At 46.6% G+C, this 27,273-nt stretch overlaps 8 protein-coding genes across 15 annotated transcripts; 4 read left to right on the top strand and 4 right to left on the bottom strand.

Annotated features, from left to right (window-relative positions):
- The first annotated feature begins 155 nt into the window (after positions 1–155).
- LOC6532722 lies at positions 156–5,985 on the top strand. 6 transcript variants are annotated; one of them, XM_015194086.2, is made up of 5 exons: positions 156–330; positions 2,777–2,836; positions 3,443–3,729; positions 3,883–4,487; positions 4,551–5,985. In XM_015194086.2, exons 3-5 carry the CDS (start codon positions 3,459–3,461, stop codon positions 5,778–5,780), a joined length of 2,106 nt encoding a protein of 701 aa, XP_015049572.1. In that variant the 5' UTR covers positions 156–330; positions 2,777–2,836; positions 3,443–3,458; the 3' UTR covers positions 5,781–5,985. The 6 variants fall into 6 exon arrangements, with proteins under 6 accessions (XP_015049572.1, XP_039230720.1, XP_039230722.1 ...); XM_039374786.1 differs by having other exon boundaries at positions 156–631; XM_039374788.2 differs by lacking the exon at positions 156–330 and adding an exon at positions 1,566–2,162.
- LOC6532721 (speckle targeted PIP5K1A-regulated poly(A) polymerase) lies at positions 5,961–9,202 on the bottom strand. 2 transcript variants are annotated; one of them, XM_015194081.3, is made up of 3 exons: positions 9,133–9,202; positions 7,947–8,354; positions 5,961–7,890 (listed from the first exon to the last, which is right to left on the bottom strand). In XM_015194081.3, the coding sequence occupies exons 2-3, from the start codon at positions 8,350–8,352 to the stop codon at positions 6,317–6,319; spliced, it is 1,980 nt and encodes a 659-aa protein (XP_015049567.1). In that variant the 5' UTR covers positions 8,353–8,354; positions 9,133–9,202; the 3' UTR covers positions 5,961–6,316. The 2 variants fall into 2 exon arrangements, with proteins under 2 accessions (XP_015049567.1, XP_002093463.1); XM_002093427.4 differs by lacking the exon at positions 9,133–9,202 and having other exon boundaries at positions 7,947–8,464.
- Positions 8,213–9,126, bottom strand: LOC6532720 (tRNA 2'-phosphotransferase 1). 2 transcript variants are annotated; one of them, XM_002093426.3, is made up of 2 exons: positions 8,494–9,126; positions 8,213–8,354 (listed from the first exon to the last, which is right to left on the bottom strand). In XM_002093426.3, the coding sequence occupies exons 1-2, from the start codon at positions 9,111–9,113 to the stop codon at positions 8,306–8,308; spliced, it is 669 nt and encodes a 222-aa protein (XP_002093462.2). In that variant the 5' UTR covers positions 9,114–9,126; the 3' UTR covers positions 8,213–8,305. The 2 variants fall into 2 exon arrangements, with proteins under 2 accessions (XP_002093462.2, XP_039230724.1); XM_039374790.1 differs by lacking the exon at positions 8,213–8,354 and adding an exon at positions 8,374–8,474 and having other exon boundaries at positions 8,546–9,126.
- Positions 9,203–9,245: 43 nt separating the features above from the next.
- On the top strand, positions 9,246–11,161 carry LOC6532719 (NADPH-dependent diflavin oxidoreductase 1). The gene has a single exon (XM_002093425.4). The coding sequence runs from the start codon at positions 9,336–9,338 to the stop codon at positions 11,082–11,084; it is 1,749 nt and encodes a 582-aa protein (XP_002093461.1). The 5' UTR covers positions 9,246–9,335; the 3' UTR covers positions 11,085–11,161.
- On the bottom strand, positions 11,063–15,454 carry LOC6532718 (intraflagellar transport protein 122 homolog). Its single transcript, XM_002093424.3, has 11 exons — positions 15,217–15,454; positions 14,905–15,135; positions 13,378–14,832; positions 12,837–13,319; positions 12,505–12,779; positions 12,304–12,451; positions 12,042–12,242; positions 11,858–11,978; positions 11,649–11,805; positions 11,313–11,590; positions 11,063–11,259 (listed from the first exon to the last, which is right to left on the bottom strand). The coding sequence occupies exons 1-11, from the start codon at positions 15,279–15,281 to the stop codon at positions 11,164–11,166; spliced, it is 3,510 nt and encodes a 1,169-aa protein (XP_002093460.1). The 5' UTR covers positions 15,282–15,454; the 3' UTR covers positions 11,063–11,163.
- A 175-nt stretch (positions 15,455–15,629) lies between these two features.
- LOC6532717 (exocyst complex component 7) lies at positions 15,630–19,630 on the top strand. The gene is made up of 8 exons (XM_002093423.3): positions 15,630–15,787; positions 15,841–16,006; positions 16,069–16,580; positions 17,939–18,003; positions 18,066–18,796; positions 18,856–19,178; positions 19,239–19,372; positions 19,428–19,630. The coding sequence occupies exons 1-8, from the start codon at positions 15,740–15,742 to the stop codon at positions 19,528–19,530; spliced, it is 2,082 nt and encodes a 693-aa protein (XP_002093459.1). The 5' UTR covers positions 15,630–15,739; the 3' UTR covers positions 19,531–19,630.
- LOC26535372 (protein matrimony-like) lies at positions 16,767–17,852 on the top strand. The gene has a single exon (XM_015194080.3). The coding sequence runs from the start codon at positions 16,836–16,838 to the stop codon at positions 17,493–17,495; it is 660 nt and encodes a 219-aa protein (XP_015049566.1). The 5' UTR covers positions 16,767–16,835; the 3' UTR covers positions 17,496–17,852.
- LOC6532716 (agrin) lies at positions 19,566–26,152 on the bottom strand. Its single transcript, XM_002093422.3, has 4 exons — positions 24,712–26,152; positions 20,541–21,561; positions 20,289–20,486; positions 19,566–20,230 (listed from the first exon to the last, which is right to left on the bottom strand). Exons 1-4 carry the CDS (start codon positions 24,929–24,931, stop codon positions 19,687–19,689), a joined length of 1,983 nt encoding a protein of 660 aa, XP_002093458.1. The 5' UTR covers positions 24,932–26,152; the 3' UTR covers positions 19,566–19,686.
- Positions 26,153–27,273: the final 1,121 nt, after the last annotated feature.

Here is a 27,273-nt window from a genome sequence, read left to right as displayed (position 1 = left end):
CTTTTGATTTCGCTCAGTGTCCAGCCTGCTGGTGCTGCTGTTGCTGCTGTTGCGCGTTGTTGTAGTTGCCAGTGGCGGACTCATGTGGTTCTTGCTGTTGCCACCCAACAAGGGTGTAAAAAATCTCGCGTCGGCAACGAGTCGTCGTCATTCGTCGTGGGTCTCCGCTCGCTGGCAGTCGCACATCCGCTCAGTTGTGTCGTGTTATCCGTTCCGCCAGCAAGGATCTCAGTTGCGCACAGTTTCGAGTTCCTTCATTTGCAATCACACTGCAAATATTTGTATATTTGCTGCAATCAATGCGGCTGTTCCATATGGCGAGTGGGAAATGTGAGTGTGCGAATATGAGAGTGGCCCAAATCTGGGATGAATCCTTTTGCCCAAATGCGCTGCTGGGTGTTGACAAACTTTCAGGCTGTTCGGAAATGTTCGCCATTTGCGCGCGAGTGTGTGTATCCGTGTGCGTCCTTTTTTTGTATCTGTGTATCTCATAGCTTTCTATCTGTATCCGTATCTGTACGTGTATCTGTATCTGTGTCTGTAACTGTAGGCAATGTGCTCGACGAAAAACGATTGCAATTTTACGCTGACGCTGCAGCAGAAGCAGTTCGCTTCAATGGAACTTGACATAGTACGCCACCCAGTCGACGCCCACTTCCAACCCCCCACCCCCAACCCCTTTGGGTTGTATATGTATATGTGTATATGCACATGTATGTATATTGTTGCATTGCATGTGTTATTTTTACCACCGCAAAGTGTCCTCGACACACTCACACACTCGCAATCGTATCCTGCAGCGGATCCGGCTCCCACAGCCCCTCTTCACCCTTCACCCCCTCACCCCATTCACCCATGCAGCCATAGTTTTATTATTATTTCTATATAGTATTGCCCCTTTGAATGGCTTTCCCAAGTGCATTTGCCATTAAAATGCAATGCATTATCTAGATGCATGGCTACTCGTGAAGAGCCACGCCAAACTAATGTCGCTTTTTAATGACAGACTTTGTCGGTGCCTCGCTAATTTATCCAAATGCTTGTTCAAGTCCAACTGTCAATTCAATTAGATGAAATCTGCTAATCACAGCAAACGCCCTACTCAAAAAAGGTTGTAAAATGGGGAATAATCGACATTTGATAGCTAGTAATATACAAACAAATGCAGTTCACATATGTACAATAATGTGGATTTTTTGAAACCGATTCTTTATCGCCCTTCCTGTCATAATAAGTATGAAAACAAGTTGTTTCAGCAGTTATCATGGTTTGAAATAGGAGCAGCTAGGCATATCTCAAAACCCACACCATTTGGAGCTCGCTTTATATGCGTAATAGCCTTATATCAGTACTTAGCATTCTAACAATATTATTCATCTCATTTAATCACATTCAAAAATAATATTTATTTTAAATTATTTTTCGCCCGTAGCTTTAACTAGTCTAAACTAGTCTAAACTCACATTCAAAAATAATATTTATTTCAAATTATTTTTCGCCCGTAGCTTTAACTAGTCTAAACTAGATGGGTTGCAAAAAAAAAAATTATATTATATTAGATAGTATTATTATATTACGATTTGCTTAGTTGTCAAACATTTGCTTAGTGCCGAACTACACCTGATCGCTCAGTGCTGGGCATGAATATCACATAATTATATTTAGACAGCTATAAAAACGTGTCATGGATTAACACCACACAATATCTGATCAATGTTTGCACCATGAGAAACTGCTAAAAAGTGAAAACTAATGATCGCTGTGGAGCCTCGAGTCGTGATCGATGAAATAATGCCGGCAATGGCGAAGGCGAATCGCACATCCATCCATGGCATCATCAGCAGCACTATTTCCCCATTTCAGATTCCCAAGACCCCCGAAGAGCCCCATAGCCCCATACCTTACCCACTAACCCACAGCATGCCCACACCAAACAGCAAACTTATTTCGGTGCTTGGGCTCCGTCGCATTCGCGATTCCATCGTCGCAGTGCGCGGACCGTTGCCTAAAAAAAAAAAAAGAAAAAGAAAAGATTAGCATTGGCAGAACGATGTACTATGTACTATGTACTATGTACTATTTCGCGTTGAGCAGACGATGCATTTCCATTAATTGAATTCGCAACCGCCCCTTTTCGGAGCCCCAAAATGCGCCCATCCAAGGTTGGCAAAGCACATGTTATTTATATGCTCGTTGGCTAGGAAAAAACAAACATTTCGAAAAAACACAGTGCGTTAAATGTTTAAAAGTTGTGAATGGGAAAATCAAGTGCAATATTCAAACGATTGTTGACCCGGAAAACAACATGTGTGCTACAAACAATAAACAAAATTGTAAACAAGTGCAAATCGGTAAAAAAAAACAAATATTACGTAAATCTATAAACCTTCAATACACAAACAAGTATCTAATATCTATAAATAAAACTAAATCCCTAATGAACTGAAACTATATTCGTATATACTTGTATATTGCACGCTAAAAAGCTATTGAAAAATCATAGGATGATGTACTCTATAGAGTAATTACAAAAATAGGCAAAAGATAGTAAATTAGCTTTGAAACCTCTGGCATTTGCCAATTATAAACTCATCAGCATTATCATCTTCCTATTTTTTGCAAGGCTTGCACACAAAACACATAATTTATTTATTGTTTACACAGAAAATACATGCGACACTGCAAACTGACCTTTGTAATAAGCGGAAAATGAGTTTTCCAGCAAACCAAAAAATTTGCATTTGTCAGCTATTAATGCATTGTACTTCCATTTCAGTTGCAAAATCGACAATAATACGCTAATGAATCAAAAATCACTGCATTAAGCATTACAAAGGTAAGTCAATCAAAACATATTGTCTAATTAATACATCCAATGCAAATAGTAAACTAAAGTAAATGAGTCTTTAAAGCTAACAAATTACAAAAAGTAAATTTGTGTTTTACTAGTAGAGTGAAGGGTATACTAGACTTGTTGCAAAGTATGTAACAGGTGGAACTTGTTACTCACACACTTTTGAAAAGTGATTTTGTATACCCTACAAGGGGTATATTGGTTTCACTCAGCACGTGCTTCACTGCTTGCACTGGCATTTTAGTATCTGCGTAATGGGTATCTTATAGTCACGACACTCAATGGCTTGCTTTGATTTCCACTTGTGTATTTGCATTTATAATTAGCGTGACTTTCTGCAAGTGTGGCGAAAGTTTTTACGTACAGCTGTTAGCTTTAATGATTTTAAGCTCAAATAAAAGCTTAAATAGCACAACACTAAAAATGTGCAACTATTAAAATTGAGCAGCAGCCTTTTCAAAAAAAGTTATTAAAATGAAATCCAACTCGCATTTACAGCCTATTAAAATCCATTTGCATTTTGGTTGAACTAAATTTACAGATTTATTTAAACTAAGTAATTATTGTTTCATTTGTGATTATGAATAGTCAGCGCCTAAATGACATGGCAGAGAAACGCCTATTGCTGGATCCATCCGCCACCGCAGCGACGGAGGAGCCGGAAGTGCAAATGACCCGACGGGCGGGAGGAGTGCTCCATGCCATCCAGCACCGCCCACTTCCGGTGAGCAGGAAGTCGGTGCTGGGACTGCTGGTGTCCTTTACGTTCTGCTACTTTCTGATCGGCCGAACCGGCTGGGTGAACGTCCTCGATCTGGACGTGCTGCACTCGGATAACTACGTCGCGGTGCAGCATCAATCGACGGTGTTGGATGGTGAGTCCACCAGTAGAACCAACTAACTACTACTTTATAGTTTTCGCCTTGCCTTATTTATTTGCATGTTAGTAATTATGATTTTTGCATTGCTCCTCGTTTCTTCGTTTTTTTTTTGCTCCCTATGTTTTGTGCTTGCCTCCCGCCCCGTAGAACGTGATACCATTACTGAGTCCATTCCATCTGTCCCGAAAGGCTTCCTGGTGTACAGCAACTCCTGCCGCATCATGGAGGTGGATCCGTACAAGAACGAGGTGATGCGCCACTTTAAGCGCATCAAATACAAATCCTGCCAGAAGTTGCCGCCGCTGACGCACGTGAAATTCGATGCAAAGTCCCAGAAGTACCTGCTCAGCATCGATGGAGCTGCTTTCAGTCGCTATCCGGTGGGCAAACAGCTCCACTGCTGCTACATGGCCGTGCAGCGGGTGGACGAGATGAAGGTCAAGTACACCAAGTGTCAAACCTTCAAGGGCAGCACCCTGCTGCCCAATTCCGCCGAGGGCATCATCGTCAAGTGCGATGCAGGCGGCCATCAGATCTATATCAATGGCCATGCGACCGTGCCCGTCAAGGAGGCAGTGCAGCAGCGATTACAAGTGGCTGCTGAGGCGGACGCCAAGGGCTATCCGAGACCTCCGAGCGTCCTGATGCTCGGCATCGATAGCATATCCCGTGTTAATCTCATCAGAGCCATGCCCAAAACGGCGCAGTATCTCTACGACAACGGCTGGTTCGAGCTGGCGGGTTACAACAAGGTGAGAGTGACTCAATTTTACACAATGTCCATGTTCCATAGCCATTTCCTGTTTCCTTGCCAGGTGGACGACAATACGTTTCCGAACATCATGGCCGTGGTCACCGGCTACAATCTGCCCAATGCCGTGCACGCATGCTCGCCCTTCGTGGTTGGTGGCCTGGACAAGTGCGACTACATCTGGAAGCAGTACCAGCAGAGGGGCTACGTGACCGCCTATGCGGAGGATGCCGTCAAGATCAACACGTTCAACTACCTGAAGAAGGGCTTCAAGAATCCGCCGGCGGACTACTACTTGAGACCATATCTATCCGCCGCCGAATCGCAGCTGGATCACACGACGGTCAATGGTCTGGTGCACTGCCTCGGTTATGTGACGGCGGCGGAGCACGTGTACGACTATGGACTGGAGTTCACCAGGCGGTTCCTCAACGAGACGTACTTTGGTTTTTTCTGGACCAACACGCACAGTCACAGTGACATCTCGCAGACCAGCAGCATGGACAGCTATATGGAGGAGTATCTGCGCAAGCTGGTGCGGCAGGGCACCATGGAGAACACGGTGGTGATCTTCTTCAGCGATCATGGCATGCGGTTTGGACCAACGCGTGCCACCTGGTCGGGTCACTTGGAGGAACGTCTGCCGGCCATCTTCATCTGGTTGCCCCAGCACCTGCGTAGCGCACATCCGGAGTTTGTGCGCAGCCTGCAGCTGAACAGGAATCGCTTGACCACGCCCTATGATCTTCACCTGACCATGAAGCACATACTGGCCCTATCTGGGCGCGCTGAAATGGATTCATTGGGTCCGGCACCCGACTGTCCGCAGTGCCAGAGTCTACTGACCCCCGTTTCGCCGCTTAGGAGTTGCTCCGACGTGGGCATCGCGGATCACTGGTGCACCTGCTGGGAATACGACACTATCTCGAGCAGCTCGAAGGAATCGCGTATGCTCGGCAAGCGGGTGGTCAGCTACCTCAACAACTATGTGGCCGAGTTCCGCAACGGATCGTTTGCCAAGCTGTGTGCTCCACTCTCCCTGCACAGCATCAAATCCGCGTTCCGGGCGCATCACAATGCCTTCGATCCGGAGGAGGTGCACACCTATCGACTGATCTTCGTCACGGCGCCCAATAAGGGACAGTATGAGGCCACCGTGCGGCACAATCATACGGATGACTCCGTAAAGGTGACCGGATCCGTGAGTAGATTGAACGTCTATAGCGGAGAGGCGGATTGCATGAATGATTTTGCTGCCAAAAAATATTGTTATTGCCGAAAAAAGAAGGGATAGATGTAGTAGGACTATACCTAAGGCTAGTGCCCAAGTGCCGTTACTCGGATTAGGATCTAAAAGTACAATTAACTTAATACTATATTATAGAAATCCTTCCTCTCTCTCTGCCTAAAAGTATCTGGTGTCCAATGCCGATGGAAAAAGTATACTCAAAATAGAACTCCTAACGCTTTGAAGTGTTCTGTGAATACTGTTTGCATAATTATAGCTTCTTTATTCTACTTGGGGAGTTCCAGAGACATCCTTGTATATTACTTAGTTAAGCTTTGTTGTTAGCCTTGTAAATAATTTCTCCCAGTTCCAAGAGACTTTTGCCAATAAGTAGTTTAGCCATCTTTACATATGATTAGTCCCTAGATTACCAGTAGGTACACTTATAATTTGATAAATTTGTTTCACCAATAGTTTAACCTATTGTAAATTCAAATAAAATTATGTATGTAAAGAAGAGCAATCACAACTAAGGTGTCCGTTCAATTTGGCATTGAATTCAAAGGGTATGTACATTAACGATATTAAGACTAGTGATGTTGTCAGATTTGGTCAGATCTGGCGCAAAACTTCCAGGTACTGGCCTTCTCTTTAAAACTATAGTTGCCCAGGAGATTCTTGAACGCCTTGAATAGCTTCGTTAGCGGACTATTGCGCTGCAGTCCGAGAAGATCTCCTTGTAGGGGCTGCACATCCAGGCGCAGCTCCTTGTAATCCTCACTGGCCTGCAGCGAGAAATAGCCACGTAAATTGACTGCGTACTGTGGATTTCCCACTCTGGTCTTCGCAAACTCAATCGTCTGCTGCAACTGGTGGGCGAAGAAAGATTGACCGGCACCACGTTGGAAGGAGCGTCCGGTCCAAGTGTCGTAGGAAATGCTGATCAGCCACTTGTAGTATGTCGGCTCATTCGTTTCTTTCAGTTCGACATTCAAAGCATAGAGTTGCGTTAGCACATCCATAATGGTGTCCACATAGCAGACCAACCAGTAGTAGTATATGGGCTGCGTCTCCTCCGTTTTGTTGCTCAGCACAATGGAGCGCAGGCATTTGAGATCGTTTGTGGTGGGTGTGATGACATGCGATCGCACTATGGGCGGTGCATTGTACACACCGCCTGCGTCGACTTTCGTTTCTTGTGTCTCACCGACCACTAGCGGTTGAACATGGACGTTTTCCATTCTTTGCTGCTTTCGCGGAATGTCCTTTTCTGATCTTTTATCCGCCACTATATTGTCGGCAACTAACCTATCCGCCAAGCCAAATAATAAGTAGTCGTATAGCTTCTCTGGCTGCGAAGATAGTTCCTTATCGCTGCAGGCTTGAGCTGCCAGAACTAGGCATTGTCTGAAGTAACATAAATTTGAAATGGAAACTGATTTGGCCACGTTGCGCTGCAACTCGAACGGATCCTGTACGCACATGGTCCGATCCAGCTTAAAAGGTTCTGGCGGCGTATCTGTCGCCTCATACATGAGCTTCTGTTGCTCTTCATACTCGGGAAATCCTCCCGGCGTGCCCAGCGTTGTCTCCTTGTCCACACAGCTGCCCAAAAAGGGACTCAGCACACATTTGTCGAAGTTCACAGTGCAGTAGTAAACAAAGAAATTTTTGATTAGATCTAGCGTGGTGATCTGTGCTGGAATCGGTGGCACTACTTCCAAGCTGTAGGCATAGTTGATGCCCGACAAAATAACCGGTGGACAGTGCGACTGGAGCTGTTTGATGGAGGGCAACTGTTCATTCACTTGCAAGTTAACGATGATCAAGGATATTAAGCAATAGCTCGTCATGCTGCCATGCCCAATCAATTTCAGCTGCTTGGCCCAGATTTTCAAGAACAGGGTGAGCTCGCGAAGCCGCTCATCGCGAAACATTAGTTCGCGCACAAATCGGGAGTTATATGTGCTATTCGGATTAGACATATTGATGTCTATGTTCAGGCCGGTGAGCTCGTGCTTACATCTAATGATGGGCACGCTGGCATGTCGAATAGTGAAGACATCCGCAAAGCATTTGGATCTTCGTAAAAAGTGTGAGACCTTGTTGTACAGCTGCTTATAGAACAATGGTGGCCGGTCGCCATGCGGTTGCAGATACAAATCGATGTCGCTCTCTGCGGAAAAGGATTCGGATTATGTGCCTGCTCTCATTAACTACTTGACCACTTACCCTTCAATGCCAAACCAGTAACCAGTGAACCAAAGGGGAATACCCTAACCCTGCCCCTCATCTCCTTCTCTATGCAGTTGCTGACGTGCCCGAAGCAGGTATCCATCTTTCGCTGATCACAAGCAAAGAAATTCAATACAGTGCGCAAGTGGCCGCCGGACTCAGAGTTGTCGAGAGCCTCCCGCAGCTCAGAGCGCTCGGATTGGCTTTGTGTGCTGGCAAAGATCTTGGTAATGGCATTCAATCGTTGCCGCATTTTCTTTTGGGGCTTACTGGCATGCGTCAGCAGCTCGTGGGCAAGGCAGTCCTGCATACTCTGGAAGGGGGCAGCGCATACCATGCAAAGCACCTGATTATCGTCACCATCCCCAGGCGGAGAAGTTACTTCCGAGGCAGGCGCCGGCATTTCTGCAAGAACACGTTTCAATTATTGCTTAACGAACAGGTTTATTCTATTCAATAACAATGATTAATACGTCAGGGGTTGCCCCGTTTTCCTGTCAACCACACGCTGGAAGTAGGAACTATGTATGACAATGATTAATACGTCAGGGGTTGCCCCGTTTTTCTGTCAACCACACGCTGGAAGTAGGAACTATGTATGATGCCTTTGATTCCCGGACAGAGCAGCACATTATTGCTGGATCGATAGATGGGCACACCATCCGCCAGCACCTTTTCCACGTTTAGATATATCAAAATCTGGCAATCGCTGCGGAAACCACTCAGAGTGGAATTGGTCTCATCGCTGCTAGCAAAGTGCACATGGTTGCGGTTCATCCTCCTTAGCCCTTGGCTCCTAATTGACTCCCAATGTCTGTGGTAGGTGCCGTGAACTGCCAGGGGTATCTGTCCCACAAGCATAATCCTCTCCAAACCGCCCGCTTCCCCTTCCACTACCGCCAATGAGTGTCCCTGATTGGCGCGAATCTCGTGGACTCGCAGTTCCGGATTCCAGCGAAGAGTATATCGTTGCTTGGCATCTACGGCCGCAATCTCCTTCAGTTTTTCCAAGGTAAAGGACTTGTAGCGTGGGTGCTTCTGCAAATCGGGTACACTAACGAATCCATCCGCACGGATGGGGATGCCCTCCGTTTTCGCACCGTGCCGCAGCAGCCAGGAAAGCTTTTTGCTCATTTGCGTGTCGATTTGCCGTTTATAGGCCATTATTTGTGCTTAAACTTACTTTTATTTATGCAAAACAATGCAATGTATTCAACTGCGTTTCTATAGCATTCTACAAGTGCAACATCTGGCGGCACAATTTGGTACTAGTGTGCGTGGGCTAACAGAGTGCTGTTAGGTTTAGCAACGTGCTGTTAGGCGCAAATTGTAACATATGAAATCAGTAATCAGTACAATTTATTCAAAACATCCAAATTCTAGAATATGCGACTGCTTGTGCTCTATGGCAGTCAAACCGGCACCGCCCAGGATGTGGCGGAGCAGATCTGGCGAGAGTCGCATCAACTGGGCTACCAAGGACCCGTGCTGCCATTCGACGAGTACGATATGTCCAAGCTTATCGAGGAGCGCCTCGTGGTCTTTGTGGTGGCCACCACTGGCGACGGAGTGGAGCCGGACAACATGAAGCTGGCCTGGCGATTCCTCCTGAAGCGCAGCTTACCCGCCCAATCCCTGCAAGGCATGCAGTTCGCCTGCCTTGGACTCGGTGACTCCAGCTATCCAAAGTTTAACTATGCCGCCAAGAAACTGAGCAAACGGCTGCAGAATCTGGGCGCCCATTCCGTCTGTCCAGTGGGTCTGTGTGATGATCAGCATGATTACGGACACTTGGGTGTTTCCCTAACCTGGACGAAGGACTTGTGGACTGCTCTAAAGGGCATCTCTGGTCTGGACGAAAGTAAACTGAGCAACAGCACCCAAACTATTGTAAAGTGGTCAGTAAAGGAGTTGGAGTTGGAGTCCAGCATCACTTCCTTGGACCAGCTGCTCTGGAGCCAAAAACAAGCTGCGCACTCTTTCAAAATTCTGGATAACCAAAGAACAACGGCAGCGGATCACTTTCAGGATGTGCGCTTCCTAAGGCTGCAGTGTCAAACTGAAGATCTGAGCTGGGAACCCGGCGATGTACTCGATGTTCAGCCGCAAAACAGCGATGAAGCCGTCAAAGCATTCTTTGATCTGATCCGCGAACACGGCCTGCACTTTAATGAAAGAACTGTGGTGGAGGTGTCCAGCGCCCACCAGGATATGCCTCTTCCCATAGCCTATTCCAATCCCTTGAGCCTCCAGCAGGCCGCCAAATTCGCGTGGGACTTGAGTGCTAGGCCACGGCAACGTTTTCTCGAGGTGCTAGCCCAGAATTGCAGCGATGAAATGGAGAAGGAAAAGCTGCTGGAATTCTGCTCCGCAGAGGGAATTGATGACTTAGTGGCTTATGTGAACAGGCCGCGTCGTAATCTTCTGGAGGTTCTAGAGGATTTTCGGCATGCCACCTCTACTTTAACTCTACAGCAGCTATTTGAGATGATGCCACTGATCCAGCCACGCAGCTTTTCCATTGCCTCGGATGTTTCCGCCTCAAGCTTGGATCTACTGGTGGCCGTTGTCGAGTACAAGACGATAATGCATACTCCACGTATGGGCTTATGCTCCAACTGGCTGAAATCATTAAAATCAGGTACTGAGTTGAGCGGGTTAGTTAAACGAGGAACCATGGTCTGGCCAAAGGACTTAAGCATACCACTTATAATGGTAGGACCTGGCACAGGCATCGCTCCATTTCGTAGTATAATCCAAAACCGATTGTATGCTCAATCGAAAGGTTGCAGCATTGGTCCCTTGGTTGTATTCTTTGGCTGTCGCAACAAGACTGCAGATTTCCACTTTGGAAATGACTTCTCCACCTGGACCGATGCAAAACAGGTAGAGGCGCATGTTGCCTTCTCGAGGGATCAGGATCAGAAGGTCTATGTCCAGCATTTAATCGCGAAGAATAGTGCTCATCTAGCGAAGCTTATAAAAGACCAAAATGCCTACATTTACGTGGCTGGCAACTCCAATAATATGCCAAAGTCTGTCAAAGAGGCCTTCATCGAGTTATTAGATGGCGATGCCGATTACGTGGATCTTATGATAAAGCAGCGACGATATCAGGAGGAAACCTGGGCGTAACACCGTATTTATTTGCGTATAGTTCCTATTTGTACAGTTTTGGACGGAAATTATATCTTTGCACACACTACTAAAAAGTCTAAAAGTCTTCCAACAGCTTTTCGGAGGATGTGTGACAGAAGGGACAGTGTCCTTTCTGCAGCACTTGCAGCTCAAAGTCTTCAGCATAGAACAGCTGAAAAAGTATTACTTATACAAAATGAAATGATGTTTTTAGATTCAACTTACCAGCAAACATTGCGGACAATAAGTAACCTGCAGATCGGGCAATATATTACGATAGTACACATTGCGCACATTCTTTCCCCTGCGCTTAAGAATCAGCACATGATTGGGATCTATGGCACGCAGGCCATTGCGATCCAAGCTCAAAGGCAATGCACTGGCCACATCCTCGTTAAAGGGATCCAAATCCTCGGCGTGCTTTGCAGGAGCCAGCAGCAAGCGCTCCGCCTCGGCATCAGAAATATCCACTTCTGGATAAAATTGTACTAGGGGTAAAATTTCTAAAACGGATATAAATATTAAAAGATAACTAAGCTAAGAGACAAACTTTTTCCATACCGAAGGAAACGAAAGAGAAAATATAATCTTGGCGGCAAGTGGGACAACAATTGTTGTTCAAATGTTGACTGTAGTTGGAGCACTTGTAACAAAGTGGCAAAAGCTCCTCCGGGTCGTTAAAACCACTTTTGCAAGCCTTGCTGTTTAGAAAATTGAGCTGAAAATGGAAGTTCTTTAGTATCGCATTCAAAGGATTACTAACTACTCACATCAATCTGCTCTTGGACTCCAGCTGGTGGCTTCAAAGACTGCAGTCTCTTGTTGATAAGGAGGCACAACTTGTTGGCCTGCAAGAACTTCGCTTGCTTGGCCAGCGTAAAAAGAACCGAGCTGGAAGATAGGATTTCAAAATTGATCCACGTTCTACTTGTGCAACTTATGGTCTTAACTTACAACATGCTAACACCTTTGGGAACACCTTTGTGCTCCACTTCGTTTAGTATAAAGCGGCTTACGTTGAATAGACTAACTGGGGAATGTGTGGTGAAAGGTTCCTTCATATACGAATATATGACGCTATAGGCGTAATACACCTTGGCAACACGTAAATGATTTTTGTACTCCGTAAGGTGGTGATCAACTGGACTTTGTTCTCTATACAATAAAAGTTATATAAACGTACAGGGGAATGCGCTTAGGTAAATATTGTACATACTCCTTGGCGTGGTATACATCTAAATGTTGCTTAGCCAACAGCCAATAGAAGTAGCTCGCATCCAAGTAGCGCTCCTCCACGATGGCCGTATTGCTCAGTTGCTTCAGCAAACGATTGGCCTCCTTGGTGCGTCCTGCCTTTATGTAAGCTAAAAAATACAACTTTCAAATAAGATAAACATAGGAAAAGTGACAAACTCACCCTGATGCGCCTCTATAAACTGATCCGTTTCGGCCAGCCATTGCCCATGCTGGTAGTGCACGGTGGGCAGGAGTTCCGGCAACGATTCCGCCAAGCGGAAAGCCTCGGGCCAGTCGCGTACTTCGATGTGCAGTTGCACGACTTGGGCTTCGTCACCCAGCTTCTTGAATATCTCAGCAGCCAGGGGAAGAGCTCTGAGCGTCTTTAGATTCTGGGCTACCGATTCAAGGGCATCGCGCTCCGTCAGACTCAGTCGTCGTCCGATATCGTACAGCCTGAAAAGAACCTGAGTTAAGTATAGAGCTAAATATTACTTTTCTTGACTTAGTTACACATCCGCCCATCCTTGCTCTGCCACAATATCAATGGCCTTCTGATTTTCGCCAGCTGAGAGCAAAAGTTCCGCTGCAGCTCGTGGCTCCTTCACCGAATATGCCCACTCCGCTCGCTTGCGTACAAGTTCCTTTTTCTCCTGCTCAGTGCCGTCCTTGATATATTCCTGGGCTAAATCGAACATGCGTAGATCTGTGTACATTTCAAGTGCTCTGGAGGACTGGCCACACTTGAGGAATAGACGCGCTGCCTCCTTGAACTTGCCGGCAAAGGCGCAGTTCTCTGCGAGTAGCACCTCCTTAGGTACCGCCGATCTCTGCTGCTGATCTCGTAGTTCACCGATGAGCTTGAGCCACGGAAGGTTCCTCACTTTGACGTAGGCATCGCGGGCAATATTTATGTGCAGTGCCTCCAGCGCGGATTGAGCCAATCCCTCCCAATCGCTGGTGGTTACGCCCAGACAGGCGACCTGGTAGGCCTCGCTGAAATAATAATAAAATCTTTAATAGAGATACCATGCAGGATGGGCATGTGTCTTACTCAAACAATCCAGCTTCGATGAACTGCCACATAGTGGAACCCAGGGCCAAAGGTGTATTGTGCATGATGTTGCCGCGCAGGCAGAAGGCAGTGGCTCCGCAAAGTCCCACCACCACGCCATGCATGTTCTGTGGTGCCCTCGGCGGCAGATTTCCCACCCGAACGCTTAATCCGCCTGTTGTGTGGGTATAGCAGAGCATCGAATCCAGATGCGTGTTCCAAGTGACGCTGTTTACGCCCGTATCCTGGTATAGAATCGTATCGTTGATTATGTCCCGCACCACCAGGCGACCCACATCGTCCACAACGGCGATCTTGCTGCGCTTTGAATTGATATCCAAGCAGCGAACCGCCGACACGGCAGTGGTGATAAGCAGGGGTAACGAGTTGTTCAGAAAGATTCGGAACACTTGGCCGTTCTTTAAGCCCACCATTAGTCCCTCTCTTCCCACAGGGCCACCGGTGACTTTGATGTATCGTATGAACGAGTCCATGATCCACTCTCGCTGCAGGACACCCATGAAATCCAGACATTGCAGGCGCTTCTCTTGGCAGAGGACAATGTGACGGCCACAAACCACCAGCAAGCTGCAGTCGAACTTCTGCTGGATCTTCTCGCGCACCTTATAGTGCATTGGTTGATCCTCTCCAGAGCTCAGCTCGTAGAGAACCACACGTTCCGGCAGCTGAACCGCCAGTCGATTCCGATAAATTGCTATTTTCTGGACCAAATCTCGACACTTGATGCGCACCTTTTGGCCAGAGATCAGGTGTTGAATGATCACATCGCACATGTTTTCCCGAAAGGCGTAGCGCTCGCGGTAGAGAGCGTGCACGGTACTAGACGCAATGTTGAAGCAGGCCAGGGTTCCATCTTGACAGCCAATGGTGTAGGATTGGCCATTCGGATGTAGGGAGACTGTCCAGATCCAGGTGTCAAAGGTGTCGCCCAACGTACCCAACCGAATGCCCTCCCTGGTGAAGAAGTGAAGACCGCCGGTGCAGCCGCCCACCAGGCAGAACTCCCCATTGGGAAAGTACTGCAGGCACAGGGGATCAAAGCCCAGAGTTCGCTCCTTGCCAATCATTTGACCGCTCAGCGTGTGAAAAGATAGCGTTTGGCTCCAGTCCACCACACCAATGGTGTCCACGCTGCCAGGACCACTGGCCGGACAACATTGGACACTGAAGACATTGCTGTTGGGCCCACCAGGCCGATCGATCCTGCCCTTCTCCTCGCCCAACTTGTTCCTAATTGATATGGTGCCATTGGCCAGGCCCAGGATCAGGTACTGACCATCATTTGTCCACGAGCAGCCATTGACACGCGCTGTTATCTTGTACTTTTGCACGGCCTTCTGGTCAGCAGACCAAAAGGCAAAATCAGACAGGGAACACGAGGCCAGATGGTGTGAAACAGGATTGAAGCTCATGCACTGAATGGAGTCACCGTGCCTGTGGATGTAATTAAATATATGTTATCATTTCATAAAACTAAAATTGATTTAAAGTATGGTTTGCACTCACGAATACTTGAGCAGCCCCTCGAGCTGTGGTGACCACACGATGACCATTTTGTCGGAGGCTCCGCTGGCGAAGCGCTTGCCATCCCGCGAGTAGGCCACACAATTGACCGTGTCCTTGTGCGCCTTCAGGGTGTTCAGCAAGGAGCCATCGTTTGGGTCATAGATGAGCAGCCGGTCCCCCGCAGCCACCACCAATTGGCTGCCATCGGGGGCGTAGCACACATTGTGGACACTGGAATATGCGGTTTTCCAATTACCGTTATGGATGTGTGGTGCAACAGGTTGTGGTTTTCCACGAATGAGAAAGCTTTACCTGATCTCGTTGTCTTTGCTATTGGGAAACTCGATGCGTTCCAGCCATTTGAGTACTCCCCTCATTGTTGCACAATTCGAATTGGTTAATCCTGCATAGTTGGTAAAAATTCCTAAATGCAGCTGCGTTGTTTACACACGGATTCCATGGCAACCAACCACAACAAAAGTTGGCGTCTTGGCCCGAGATGGCAGTTTGGCGGGTTTTTCCGTCAGTTTTGGCTTTTTAAAGCCAAGACTTGTCAGGTGAATAGTAATCTTTGGAAACAGAAATACTTAACCTAATTATTATTTAACTAATAGTTTAGGTGCACATTATTTTAAAAATGGATATTTTACCTTCTAACATTACCGTTATAATTTTATTTGGTACAAAGTAGTTGGCAACGCGGTAATTGTTAGTATGACCAAAGCGACTGGGCACAAAATCCCTAATTTCGTGAAACCAAAATAAAAAATAATTGTTTTGTATTTCAGAGCCATTGCTTGTTTTTAAAGGATTTTGGCAATATATAAGCTTGAAAATGAACAATTTAGATAGTTCATTGCAAGCGCACAATAAATTAGAGAAGGTACGCCTAGTTGTCATGCTCAAAACCTCAATATTTACCCATTTTAACCGCAGGAAGCAAACAATTTAGCTCTGCTGAAAGATCGAGTGGATAAATATCATGATCTGTCCACGCAAATGTCCAGTATTCTAACCATCTTCGAGAAGCGCCTGGGAAACCTAGAGCAGACAATACTACCCGTGTACCAGGAGACGGAGCAGCTTCAGAAACGCCAGCAGAGTATGATAAAATACTCCATGGCATATGGGCAAACTAATGTGTCACCGCCTCTTTTTTTTAAGATTTGGAAGCTACGCTGAATTGCCTGGAAAGTGTCCTGTCACACTACGATGTCTCCCAGGAGGTGTGCCAGTTGATTCACCAGGGTCCGGTGGAGGGCAACATCACCGTGTTCCTGGACGCACTGGCCAAACTACGAGATGCCAACGATTACTTCCGGCACAACAATTCGCAGAGTGTGGAGCTGGAGAATGTCACCAGTTTGTTTAACACCGGATGCGAGGGCCTAAGTCAGCACTATAGCATGCTCCTCAAGAAGCACAGTGCGCCGCTGAAGCCCGTGGAGCTGTTGGATCTCATCTACATAGAGGACGATTCCAGCGATGAGTATACCTCATTCCGGCAGCTCTCGCAGACGACTCGCGAGGAACTCTACACCATATCGCACTGGTTGGAGCAAAATTTGAGGGAGTACACCAACATCTATGCGACGGAACGGGGCGAAGTGGTGCTGCGGTCGCTGCAGCTGCTCAAGGATCACCAGAAGAGCAACAGTTGGGGTCACGAGGCTCTGGTGAGTACTGAGTTCTTCTATATATAAATTTATATTAATTAGTGATTAATTGTGGGAAAGAAAGTAGTAATAGACTAAGAATAGCGATATGTACGATAGTGGTAATATGCTTCTCCCATCTCTGATCGTTTCGGGTAACGGGTTCGGTTCGAAAAAGCTCCTGCATGGAGGCATTACTTGTCACTTTCGATGTCCGCCATTTGCTAACTTGAATTCGCAAAGAACGCATTCATTTCTGTGTCACAATATCTAAAAATGGAGAATTGTCGTACGCCCACGAACAAGACCCAAATTACGTTGAATCGCACGCCAACGTTAAAGGAGCGCAGATGGAACACCCTCAAAGTGAACACCACCAACGTGCGATGCTCTACGCCGATTTTCGGAAACTTCCGTTCGCCCAATCTTTCGCCCATCGAGAGCATGGGCACCAAGAAGAGTCCAGTTTCGCCCATGCGGTTTGCCTTTAAGAAACCGCCAGCGAAGGCGCATCCCCATCCACATCCCCATCAGCACCATCACCATCACCATAAGCACATTCATCGCACGCAGCTGAAGCCGCCGCCATTTATACTGCCCAAGCCGCAGGAGGAGATCATTGAGCCGGAGCGAGAAATAAAGATCTGCAGCAGCCCGGACACCTTTTCAGATGACTCGAATATGGAGACCTCACTGGTCGTGGAGTCGCGTCGCCGTTCTATCAAAGCATCGAACCACTCGTACGTTGTGAACCATGCTGCCAATGTGGAACAGATACTTATGCACATGGGCTTGGAGAACTATGTGACCAACTTCGAAGAGGCACACATCGATCTGGTGAAACTGGCGTCCATGGAGCGTGCTGATCTGGTCAAAATCGGTCTAAATGCCGATGAGGATTGCAATCGCATCATGGATGTGCTCCAAACTCTTTAAGTGCATTGCTGGCATTACCAATTTTAAGCTTACTTTAAGATTTTAAAATGTTTTATGTGAAGAGAAACTTTGTGATTTTGATATATGTATGTGGATAATTTAGTAGGTATTGTAAAGATTATTGTAAAAGACCTGGTGTCTTGTGCTTTTCAGTCTCTAAATTAAAATATAATTCAATATTTAATGTAGTTCCTTAAATGTTGCTCCAAAGCTCATTAAACAAATGTATATTTATTTTATAAGCTAGCAAACTGCATAATACTTTTTGTCAAAAATATTGGGGTATAAACGCTTTGTAAAACAGTCATTTATATAAAAAATAATCAATAAACATTTAAGAATCGAATGCATATTAAATGGTAAATGGTTCCTTAATAATTATTATTTATTTAAAAATAAGAGAGGAAAAGCACAAATTAACGTCTGCAACATCTTTCCTGCAGAGACCTCGACATAGTGGACGCCAACCGGAGCCAAAAAAAACCACCTCCGCTCGTCTCCAGCAAATGTAAGAATCATAACTTCTGTTCCAAGTTTTCATAAGCAATAAATCTCATGTATTATGCTTAGATTCGAAAAGAAGGCGAACAAGTTATATCTACGAGCGACGCAGACCATTGAGCAGTCCACAGGGTTCTCCATTAAGAAGGCATCATCGCACAGCGACCACCTGACCTCCGAGGATTTGATGGACGGCGATCAGGAGCTGGACAAGTATTTGGTCATGCTGCTGGGATTGCAGCGGCTTCTAAACTGGGAGCGAGCCATCATGATCGACATTATTCCGCAGTCAAAACACAACGATGTATTCGCCACTTTGGCCTACAATGCCATCGATCTGGTGGTCAAGGACGCTGAGGCCATAACCCAACGCATCCTGCGCTGCATCTCCCGCAAAGAGTGGACCTCGGCATTGGGTATATTTTCCGCCCTGAAGCGGGTAATACTGCTCCAGCCGGATATCGACCGCACCTATGATCCAGCGCAGAGGGAACAGCTGAAAAAAGTGCTGAAGAAGTTGCAGCACACTGGAGCCAAGGCATTGGAGCACTTCCTGGACGTGGTCAAGGGGGAATCGAGCACCAACATTGTGGGCCAAAGCAATGTGCCAAAAGATGCCACCGTACACGAGCTGACTTCCAATACGATCTGGTTTATTGAGCACTTGTACGATCATTTCGATGTCATTGGTTCCATTCTGGCGCAGGATGTCCTGTACTCCACGCAATTGGACACCATTTTGATGAAGAAGGCGCTGCCTGTCGAGGAACGCAACAAGGCGCTCTTGGCGATTTACATTAGTGAGTGACAACCAAAACATATTTCAGAACACTTTCGAACCACTATTTATGTTTTGCAGAGAAAGCTCTGGCGGAACTGAATCTTTCTATCATGAACAAGTGCGAGCAGTACAATGACCAGGCCACCAAGCATCTCTTCCGCCTCAATAACATTCACTACATCCTCAAGTCGCTGCAGCGCTCCAATCTTATCGATTTGGTCACCCTGGCTGAGCCCGAGTGCGAGCATAGCTATATGGAGATGATACGCGAGCTGAAGGCTAGCTATCAAAAGACCTGGTCCAAGATGCTGGTGGGCATCTATTCACTGGATGAACTGCCCAAGCCAGTTGCTGGCAAGGTCAAGGACAAGGATCGCAGTGTGCTCAAGGAGAGATTTTCTGTAGGTGTTTGGTTTATAGGACTGAATAATGTAAAAACAAACATCCTTAACTGCTTGCAGAACTTCAATAAGGACTTTGAGGAGGCCTGCAAAATCCAGCGGGGCATCTCCATACCCGATGTGATCCTGCGCGAAGGCATCAAACGTGATAATGTGGAGCACATACTGCCCATATACAATAGATTCTACGAAATGTAAGCATATATAGGGATTATCCATGTACATCTAACCATCTTGTGTCATCTACAGCTACTCTGGGGTGCATTTTAGCAAGAATCCCGACAAATACGTCAAGTACAGGCAGCACGAGATCAACGCTATGCTGAGCAAGCTCTTTGATGATTCGGCTTAGATGTGAAATGCAGGCCGGTGCTTTAAGTGCATTCCTTGTAAGTTCGTTGGGGGCTTTAATTCAAACACAATAAATATCGTTTTAAAAAAGTACAATACAAGACTATAGCCTACAAATATTAAATGCCAAGTGAAATGGAGGCGCCACGCCAACGTCCTAGTAAAGGAAGTTAGTGGATGGCGCTTCGGGGCGGCCACAGGCGCCGTAGTAGTTGACGTTCACCGTCTGGTTCGCCCTGCAGTTCTCGATCTCCAGGAAGCAGTCGTTCAGATACGTTTTATTGTCGCTGCCGCAAACGGGCTCGAATTCCCTGGGACAGATGCGGGCACATCCTTTCAGCTGGAAGGCGGCAAGGCAGCGTTTAAGTGGCACCACAAAGACGTGCTTGCCACAGTTCTCCTTGCGCATGTGGCACTCGGACTTGTACAGGTTGTTATCCGAACCGCAAACGAAACTTGGCGGCTGGGCATCACAATCCGATTCGCAGTCAGCGGTTAAAGCGCAATTCTTGAGTGAAACGGGCACCACACGGAGATCGCAAGTGCGCCGCTTGAACTCGCACATGGAGGCGAAGGTGTTGCCATCCGAACCGCACACTGGCTGCTGTTCCAAGTCCGCCCGGGTGCAGGCATCCCCGCAATCCTTCGTCGGCGAATTGAGATCCGTGCAGGGTCCAATGTGGGCCAGATTCACGCCGCGTCTGAAACGTGATTAAATGAAATGAAATCCATAACTTATGGATGATCCCAGGTACTCACAGGCAGGTGGCGTGGGCCAGTTCGCACTCATTGTTGTAGGTCTTGGCGTCCGTGCCGCAGAGCTTGTCATTTCGCTTCGAGCTGAAGATGGAGCCGAACAGGCTGTTGAAATCCTTGCAAGGAGGCAGCTGCTTGCAGCGCGTCAGTCGATTCTTGCACTTGTCCATGCTCACTTTCTGTATGGACTTGCGCTGCGGACTGAAAGATCAACTATGAGCATGGCTACTCCATTTGTAGCTTAAACAAACTCACCCGCAGTTGAGCATCTTGAGTTCACAGAGGGAGGAGTAAATGTTACCGTCACTGCCGCACACGTACTGCGACGAGGAGTCCGTCTCCGACTTGGCACACTCCGTGGGACAGGCATCGGAGGCGCCATGCCTCTCCTGCGACATGCAGTAGGACAGTGGCACCTCAAAGACGTGCTTGCCGCAATTGGAAGAGCGCATTTTACACGGACTGGCATAGAGGCGTCCATCTGATCCGCACGTGGGCCGTGCCACACGCCAGCAGGATTCCCGGCACATTCGTGTGGACTGGCAGTGCTTCCGGCTGGTCTTCACCACACCCTGTCCGCACGTTTTCAGCTTCATCTCGCACGTGGAGTTGTACACATTGCCGTCGGACGAGCAAACTGGTCCATCCTTCGGAGCACTATTGCAGTCCACCGGACAGGATTCGCGAACGGCGCTGGTGTTGCTGCAAGGACCCACATGCGACAGCTTCACGGCAGCCAAACCCACGCGACACGATTGCACCCTCAGCATGCAGCGATTCAAATACGTCCTTCCGTCCGTGCCACAAACCGGATCCTTTTCCGTGCTGCAGCGATGCTTGCAGTCCGATCCCTTGGACCGCTCGCAGCCATCCCGCACATCCTTGATCAGCGACACTCCACTGCGGGAGCAGGTCTTCTTGCGCAGCTCGCATATGTTCGCATAGATGAGACCATCGCTGCCGCACACGGGCTCTGCGCCCACGGTAATGCTCGGTGGACAGGATCGAGGACAGTTGCCGGCGCCGCTGGTGCTAGCCCTATTCCGCCTGCCCATCTGTGCCAGCTGCTGCTGCTCCATCTCCTCGCGCAGCAGCGACTCCAAGGCAGCCGCCGCCGCTCCGGGTGCCTGCATCAGTGTGGAGGACAGCTCCGGCTGCGCATCCTGGCGGTAGTTGATCAGCAACGAGTCCGGCGCCGCATCCGCGCTGCGATAGCGGATAACTGGCGCCTGCGCCGGCAGCCGGATAATCTTGATGGGGGAGTCTGTCACAGCGCCTGTGGAAATGGAGGGATGCATTAATCAAACTTCAATATAAACTTTGATATAAGGAAGGATCTAAGTGCTTAAAAGGAAGACAGAAGGTGCTCCTCTGGTATATCTACTCATTAAACAAAACTTGGTAAGATTTAAGCATTAATTATAAGTTAATATACTCCTCTTCGAAGCTTCCCGCGTGTAATGAGCTCTTGTCCATTGAATTTTCGCAGGGTAACTCTGTTTCGAGCACGCCCAAAGAAACTTTCCCTTTGCATTTTCCTCAGCACTCGAGCGGCATGCGGAAGAGTCGACTCTGGGCATACAAATGTCAGCTTAGCCGCACGATCATAGGGCATTTTACGCAGTTGTGACCCACTGTGTGCCGTCGTCCATGCCGCCACCCGGACTGCCCCGCATCCGAGTCGAGATTCTGGAGTGATCGCATGACCGACTCAAGTAACCAGCCATTAACTTGAATAATTCTTGTTTTGGAGCACGGCAGCGGGAGTGGGATTGGGAGCGGTAAGTTCCCTTTTACTAACGGCAACGGCAAATGATACCCGGTCTTCAAATCTCGCTTCCAAGTAAAACGACACAATGGCATTTATGTTTTTGGATGGCTAGGGGATTGGGGCACAAGTATACCACATCGCACTGCCGCCGTTCATAGAGACTATCAACGACCTCCATCTAATAATTGTTCATGCTAATCCCCTCCAGAAATCGTAAGCTTAATCTGTGCTAAAAACTGCAAGTGAAATTTCCACACTAATTGCCTCCGGCGCCGAACATTTCTGTTGTCTTTGGCTTTGGTCGGATGTGGAACTGCTGCTGGTTTAGTTTGGGTCGGTTATTTTTTTTTTTATTGTTTGCAAAGAAAGCTGTGGAGGAAGCACTCAACTAAGTTAAAGATATACGTATATACATATACAACGTAAATGCAGCAGTAGAAAATCTATTAGCGCTCTTTGAGGCAGCCACGATTGTTTGGCTGCGATAATTGAACCCACGTTCATTATTCCAATTTGCTGCTGCCGGCCATAAAGATGGAAATTTCAACATCCATCCATCCAGTCAGTCAGTCAGATAGTCACTCAGTCAGATAGTCAGTGAGCTAGCCAGCCAAGCAGACGCATTCCCAGCTTAATGGACTTGGACGCTTGGACTCTGGCTGCATGGGATGCGAATCCGAATCCAAATCGGATTCTGAATCGGAATCGTAGGCATTGGCAGCGGCATCAAGAGGAGCCATTAAGCTCGGAGAAAATGAAGCGGCGTTAGGAATTAATGCACATGTAAACGATCCGCTGGAATGGTCAGTGGCAAAAGCCGAGACCACAGCCAATCTCATTCAGCATTGCAGCAATGCGACCTCAACCGCCCCACCCACTCTCACCAAAGCTGCACTCGCAGAAAAGTGTGGCACTAGTATTGGGATAAATTGTAAATCGTTTTCAAAATGAAGTGTTACTAATCGCTAATGAAAACTTGCTGTGCATTGTAGATATATTACTATAGTACACTGTACTAAACTATATATCTTTTTAAACAGACCTCTGATTTCCTAGATATTTTCATAATTTTCTTCATATTTTCCCCCTTATTTTTTCCCAGTGCTGTTGCATTTTCCTGGCCTCCAGCGAATTGCTGGCAGGCTCCTGCCTATCGGATGCCATCAATTGCAAAAAAGCGCAGAAAAAAAGGCGAGAGAAATAATAAAAGCAGCCACCGTATAATTTTCAAAAGTGGAAAAATCCAGCAACCAACGCACTGCGCTGCTGGCCAGGGACTTTTGCATGATATATGCTCGATATATGCTGTATATATATACTGGTATTTATATACATATACCTTATATATATACATAGAGAGCACACCATGTGCACTCGGTTTGCTCCGGTTTGGTGTGGCACAGTGGCGAGCAGAGACCTGACCAAGCCTATAGATGAATCACGGCGCCACTGATTGGGGCCATTCAATTATACACTTAAATATACTATGTACATACATACATATGTACATGTGAGTTCCCATATCACAGATCACAGCATACACAACGAATTGATCTTTCACCCATCAATCGCCCACGATTTCAAGCTCGCTGCCACTGTGCGGTCAGCTTGATTTCCCCAAGAGCCCCCCCTTTTTGCAGGGGCTTCTGTATCGCCCCTTCGTGCTTTTAATGAATTTATTCGAATGTTGGACAAATTGTGCACGAAAATATTTACGAGCATGTTGTGTGTTGTGTGTTGTGCGTCGACGAGAGGAGTGAGTGCCACAAACTGTGGAGTTCGAGGTCTGTGGGCATTTGGGGGGCTTTTGGAGGGGGGAGGGGGACTGTAGGCTTTACTACTCGCGTGTGTGTGCCAGTTTACATTCACTTTGTGCGGAGTAGAGTACCTTAGAAGTGAATAGCTGCTGCGACGGCCTTTCTACTACCATCGCACAGCTGTAGGTCTAAGATCCGGACCCCGGACCCCAAGTCACCTTCTCCGTTTCAACACCCGGAGAAATTAGGCGGTAATTGAGACGGCACTCACTGCGACTTGTCTAGTCTGTCTACAACTTTCATTTAGCTCAAGATCAGTTGCCGTTTTGCACTGAGGCACTTGCGTTTCCCTAGAACTTCGTGCACAGTTTCAACTGCAACCTAATAATGCTGCAAATGCAAATAGTGGATGTTGCAAGTGGATAGTTGGGAGAAAGTACTGGCTATGGATAGTAAGCAACAGGAATACTCTTTTATTAGACCCTTTTGAAAATAGCTCATCTGAATTTAAGCTTAACAATCTTAAACAGTGGTGTTGAAGTTGTGTAGTCAGTTTTCTCTTTTATGCTTGAATTGTACTTAAAACTCAGCTCTAACTATCTTTAACTAACTAACTATATTAAGTACATTTACGACTGAAAAGCCTCGATTTATCTTAAGCTGATTTCAATTTTATTGCAAGAAACTTTTATTTGTATCCGAATAAACGAGTACTTAGAAGATTACTACCTAAGCTAATAAATTTCTTCAGGAAACTAAACAACTTGCCTAGAGAGAAGCTAAAATGAGTAAGTTAAAGTGTCTGCCAAAAGTTTTGGCTGGTCAAAGATAACATTCAGTTACTTTCTACACAACTTGCAGCACTCATTTTTTGGCTTTCGCGCAGTGTATGACTTACCACTGGTGGTCGACGCAAATGCCGCCAACATGAACATGGCCAAGAGTGCGCCAAACAGCTGTCGCTGGCTCTTGGATCCTCCAAAGCTGTGGCCCAGACTGGGGCTGTGGTTATGGCTGCATCTCTGGATCTGGCTTGGAGTCTGGCCAAGACCGTGGGCCTCTGTTTGGGTGGCTTTTGGGGCGGAGGCGGGGAGATGCCGATGCTGTTTGTGGTGCATTTTCGCTGCTGTCTGCTGCACTTTTCCTATTAGTTGCTCGATGATTTGTTGTTTTGTTGTTTGCTGCGTGCGTGTGGAGAGATACGTGTTGTGAGACGAGACGAGATGAGACGAGACGAGCGGCGCTTTCGCTCGTTAACAATTGAAATTGAAATAGTAGCAAACTTTTATGCGTCTGCGGCTGATGCTGGAGGAAAGTTGTTCACTTCCTTGGTTCGGCTGGGAAGTTAGTTAGCTATACTAGCTAGCTATACTATATAGCTATGCTATATAAGTGCTCGTAATGGCTCGTAGTTGAAGCTGCTGTTCGAATTAACGGGAATCTTGCGGTCATTTGGGCCTGGCCTGCTCTTCTTCTTCTTCCTGCTGCTCTTCTTGTTAGCCAATGTGCCGATGTGCCGATGTGTTTGCCCTTTTACGAGTTCATTCGTTTGCCTATTAACATTAAGCTATAGCTCCAACTCCACTGTCTTCTATCTTCTAACTGCTATCTGCTGTCTCTTTCGCTTTTCCCTTTGCCTGCCGGGCACTTGACCTTTTCACACAATCGCACAATGGAGCATAATTTCTTTTTTATCGCCCTGGCTTTATGGCTTTTGCTTGCCGTTTTTTTGTGGATTTTTGCAAGGCGCGCCTTTAATTTGATTTCAATTACGTTCTGGTCAGGCTTTATATTCCATTTATTTGGTTTTCTTTTTTGTTATGGTTTTTTTGTTTAGTTTTATTTTGCGCACAAAACAATTCGCCGTTGTCCGTTACTCTTTCGCCGTTTGAATTTGACTTTGATGCGCGCACTTCGAGTTTCGATTCGCATATGAGAAATGATCTGTCTTTCGGATTCGAATTTCGATGCTGCTGCTGCTGCTGCTGCTACTGTTCTGCTGCGAACTCTGCCTCTGCTGACGCCTACTGCGACGCCGACGGCAACTGCAACTGCGACGATTGCATTTTGTATTTCATTTCTTTTTTATTGTTCTCGAATGAATGAATGGACACTAACACACGCGCGCTCGCATCCGATTTGTACAATTCGTATTGTCGTCTTCGTATTCGTATTTGTCTTCGTCTCCGTCTCCGTTTCTTTTGACTTTTTACTTTTTTCGCCTTTCAAACTCTTTCTGCTCCCCTCGCTTCTTGGGGCTTTGTTTAGTGACGAGTCGCTCTGATATCTCGGAAAGCTTGGGCTCCAAATGCGACTGGAAGGTTTGACAATGCGCCGACGAATGGCAAAAAATTTGCAATGAAAAGAAATTTATATGGGTGAAAGGCAGCGCAGTCGGCGGCGGCAGAGCAGAGCATCCAGCGCTGTTGTTGTTGCAGCTACACTCGAAACAATTCACGCGTCGGTTGCATATAAACTTAAAGGTATTTGCAGTTTGGTCACCAAAGAAGCATAGTTTTCAAAGTTTTTCAAGTCGAAAAATAATGAAAATAAATATTGTGATAATTAGTTTGATAATAAAATAAAACAGTGCACTAAATAATATTGGAAATGTAAGGAAAGGTTTAATATCAAGAATGCATCTTCTCAGTTTCAAAAAATTTTAAATGACTGAAGCAAGGATATTTAAATACAACAATTTTATTTTAAAAGGAGCATACAGTTTTGGAAGCCCTTTCAAGGACCTTAATCTATACTTTTAAACTATTTTTGAACAAATCAATTTTACACCAATTTCCCATGGTTCTGCACTCAAAAAAACCTATACTTTTTTGATTTTCCCAACATTTTCACCACCACGGGTTTTCCAAGTGCATCGCTGGGTGCCGGGGCACATTGATTAAATGGAGTTGTCGGTATTTAAAATAACAACTTGGTCATGTCTGCCTGGCCTAATCGGTTTTGCGTACAAATTTAATTTGCCAAAAGTGGCAGCAAAATGCAGCCAAAAAGGCGCGCCGCATTTGAAATTATAACGCACACACACACACACACACGACTCGACACAATAAGATTCCATTCGATCGGATCAGATGCATCCACGTCCATGTCCACATCCACGTCCGTGCTCCCCCGATATCTCCGATGCCCAATCCCAATCCCAAGCCATCCCATCCCACATCCAATATACAACATCCAATATACAATATTCACGATCCGAGTCCACGATTCAGTTGCAGTGGCAGTGGCATTGGCAGTTGCAGTTGCAGTAGAAAGTGCAGCCTGGAAGCTGTGTTTATAGACTTGTAGACTTTAAAGCCATAAATTTTACGCCTCAGCGGCTGTTGCGAATAAGGGTCACACACACATAGCCCACTATCACCTTGCACAGTGTCCTGATTCTGAAGTTACACAACAAATATTTGAAGATTTCAATATAAGTTTTATATATAGTTTTCAG

The sequence above is a fragment of the Drosophila yakuba genome, chromosome 3L, assembly GCF_016746365.2.
Source record: "Drosophila yakuba strain Tai18E2 chromosome 3L, Prin_Dyak_Tai18E2_2.1, whole genome shotgun sequence".
Classification (NCBI taxonomy): Eukaryota; Metazoa; Arthropoda; class Insecta; order Diptera; family Drosophilidae; genus Drosophila; species Drosophila yakuba.
This window is presented reverse-complemented; position numbering and strand designations above follow the sequence as displayed.

Coding starts and splice junctions, on each gene's coding strand:
- LOC6532720 (XM_002093426.3), bottom strand. CDS start 9,113: ATGGCCTATAAACGGCAAATCGACACGCAAATGAGCAAAAAGCTTTCC. Junction 8,355..8,493: donor AAAACGGGGCAACCCCTGAC/GTATTAATCATT, acceptor GTGTTCTTGCAG/AAATGCCGGCGCCTGCCTCG.
- LOC6532722 (XM_015194085.3), top strand. CDS start 3,435: ATGAATAGTCAGCGCCTAAATGACATGGCAGAGAAACGCCTATTGCTG. Junction 3,730..3,882: donor TCAATCGACGGTGTTGGATG/GTGAGTCCACCA, acceptor CCCGCCCCGTAG/AACGTGATACCATTACTGAG. Junction 4,488..4,550: donor AGCTGGCGGGTTACAACAAG/GTGAGAGTGACT, acceptor TTTCCTTGCCAG/GTGGACGACAATACGTTTCC.
- LOC6532717 (XM_002093423.3), top strand. CDS start 15,740: ATGAACAATTTAGATAGTTCATTGCAAGCGCACAATAAATTAGAGAAG. Junction 18,004..18,065: donor TCCGCTCGTCTCCAGCAAAT/GTAAGAATCATA, acceptor TATTATGCTTAG/ATTCGAAAAGAAGGCGAACA. Junction 19,179..19,238: donor TGCTCAAGGAGAGATTTTCT/GTAGGTGTTTGG, acceptor AACTGCTTGCAG/AACTTCAATAAGGACTTTGA.
- LOC6532718 (XM_002093424.3), bottom strand. CDS start 15,281: ATGAGGGGAGTACTCAAATGGCTGGAACGCATCGAGTTTCCCAATAGC. Junction 13,320..13,377: donor ATCGAAGCTGGATTGTTTGA/GTAAGACACATG, acceptor TTATTATTTCAG/CGAGGCCTACCAGGTCGCCT. Junction 12,243..12,303: donor GATGTATACCACGCCAAGGA/GTATGTACAATA, acceptor TTTATTGTATAG/AGAACAAAGTCCAGTTGATC.
- LOC26535372 (XM_015194080.3), top strand. CDS start 16,836: ATGGAGAATTGTCGTACGCCCACGAACAAGACCCAAATTACGTTGAAT.
- LOC6532719 (XM_002093425.4), top strand. CDS start 9,336: ATGCGACTGCTTGTGCTCTATGGCAGTCAAACCGGCACCGCCCAGGAT.
- LOC6532716 (XM_002093422.3), bottom strand. CDS start 24,931: ATGCACCACAAACAGCATCGGCATCTCCCCGCCTCCGCCCCAAAAGCC. Junction 20,487..20,540: donor CTCAAGATGCTCAACTGCGG/GTGAGTTTGTTT, acceptor TTGATCTTTCAG/TCCGCAGCGCAAGTCCATAC. Junction 20,231..20,288: donor CTGGCCCACGCCACCTGCCT/GTGAGTACCTGG, acceptor ATCACGTTTCAG/ACGCGGCGTGAATCTGGCCC.
- LOC6532721 (XM_015194081.3), bottom strand. CDS start 8,352: ATGCCGGCGCCTGCCTCGGAAGTAACTTCTCCGCCTGGGGATGGTGAC. Junction 7,891..7,946: donor TACTGGTTTGGCATTGAAGG/GTAAGTGGTCAA, acceptor CCTTTTCCGCAG/AGAGCGACATCGATTTGTAT.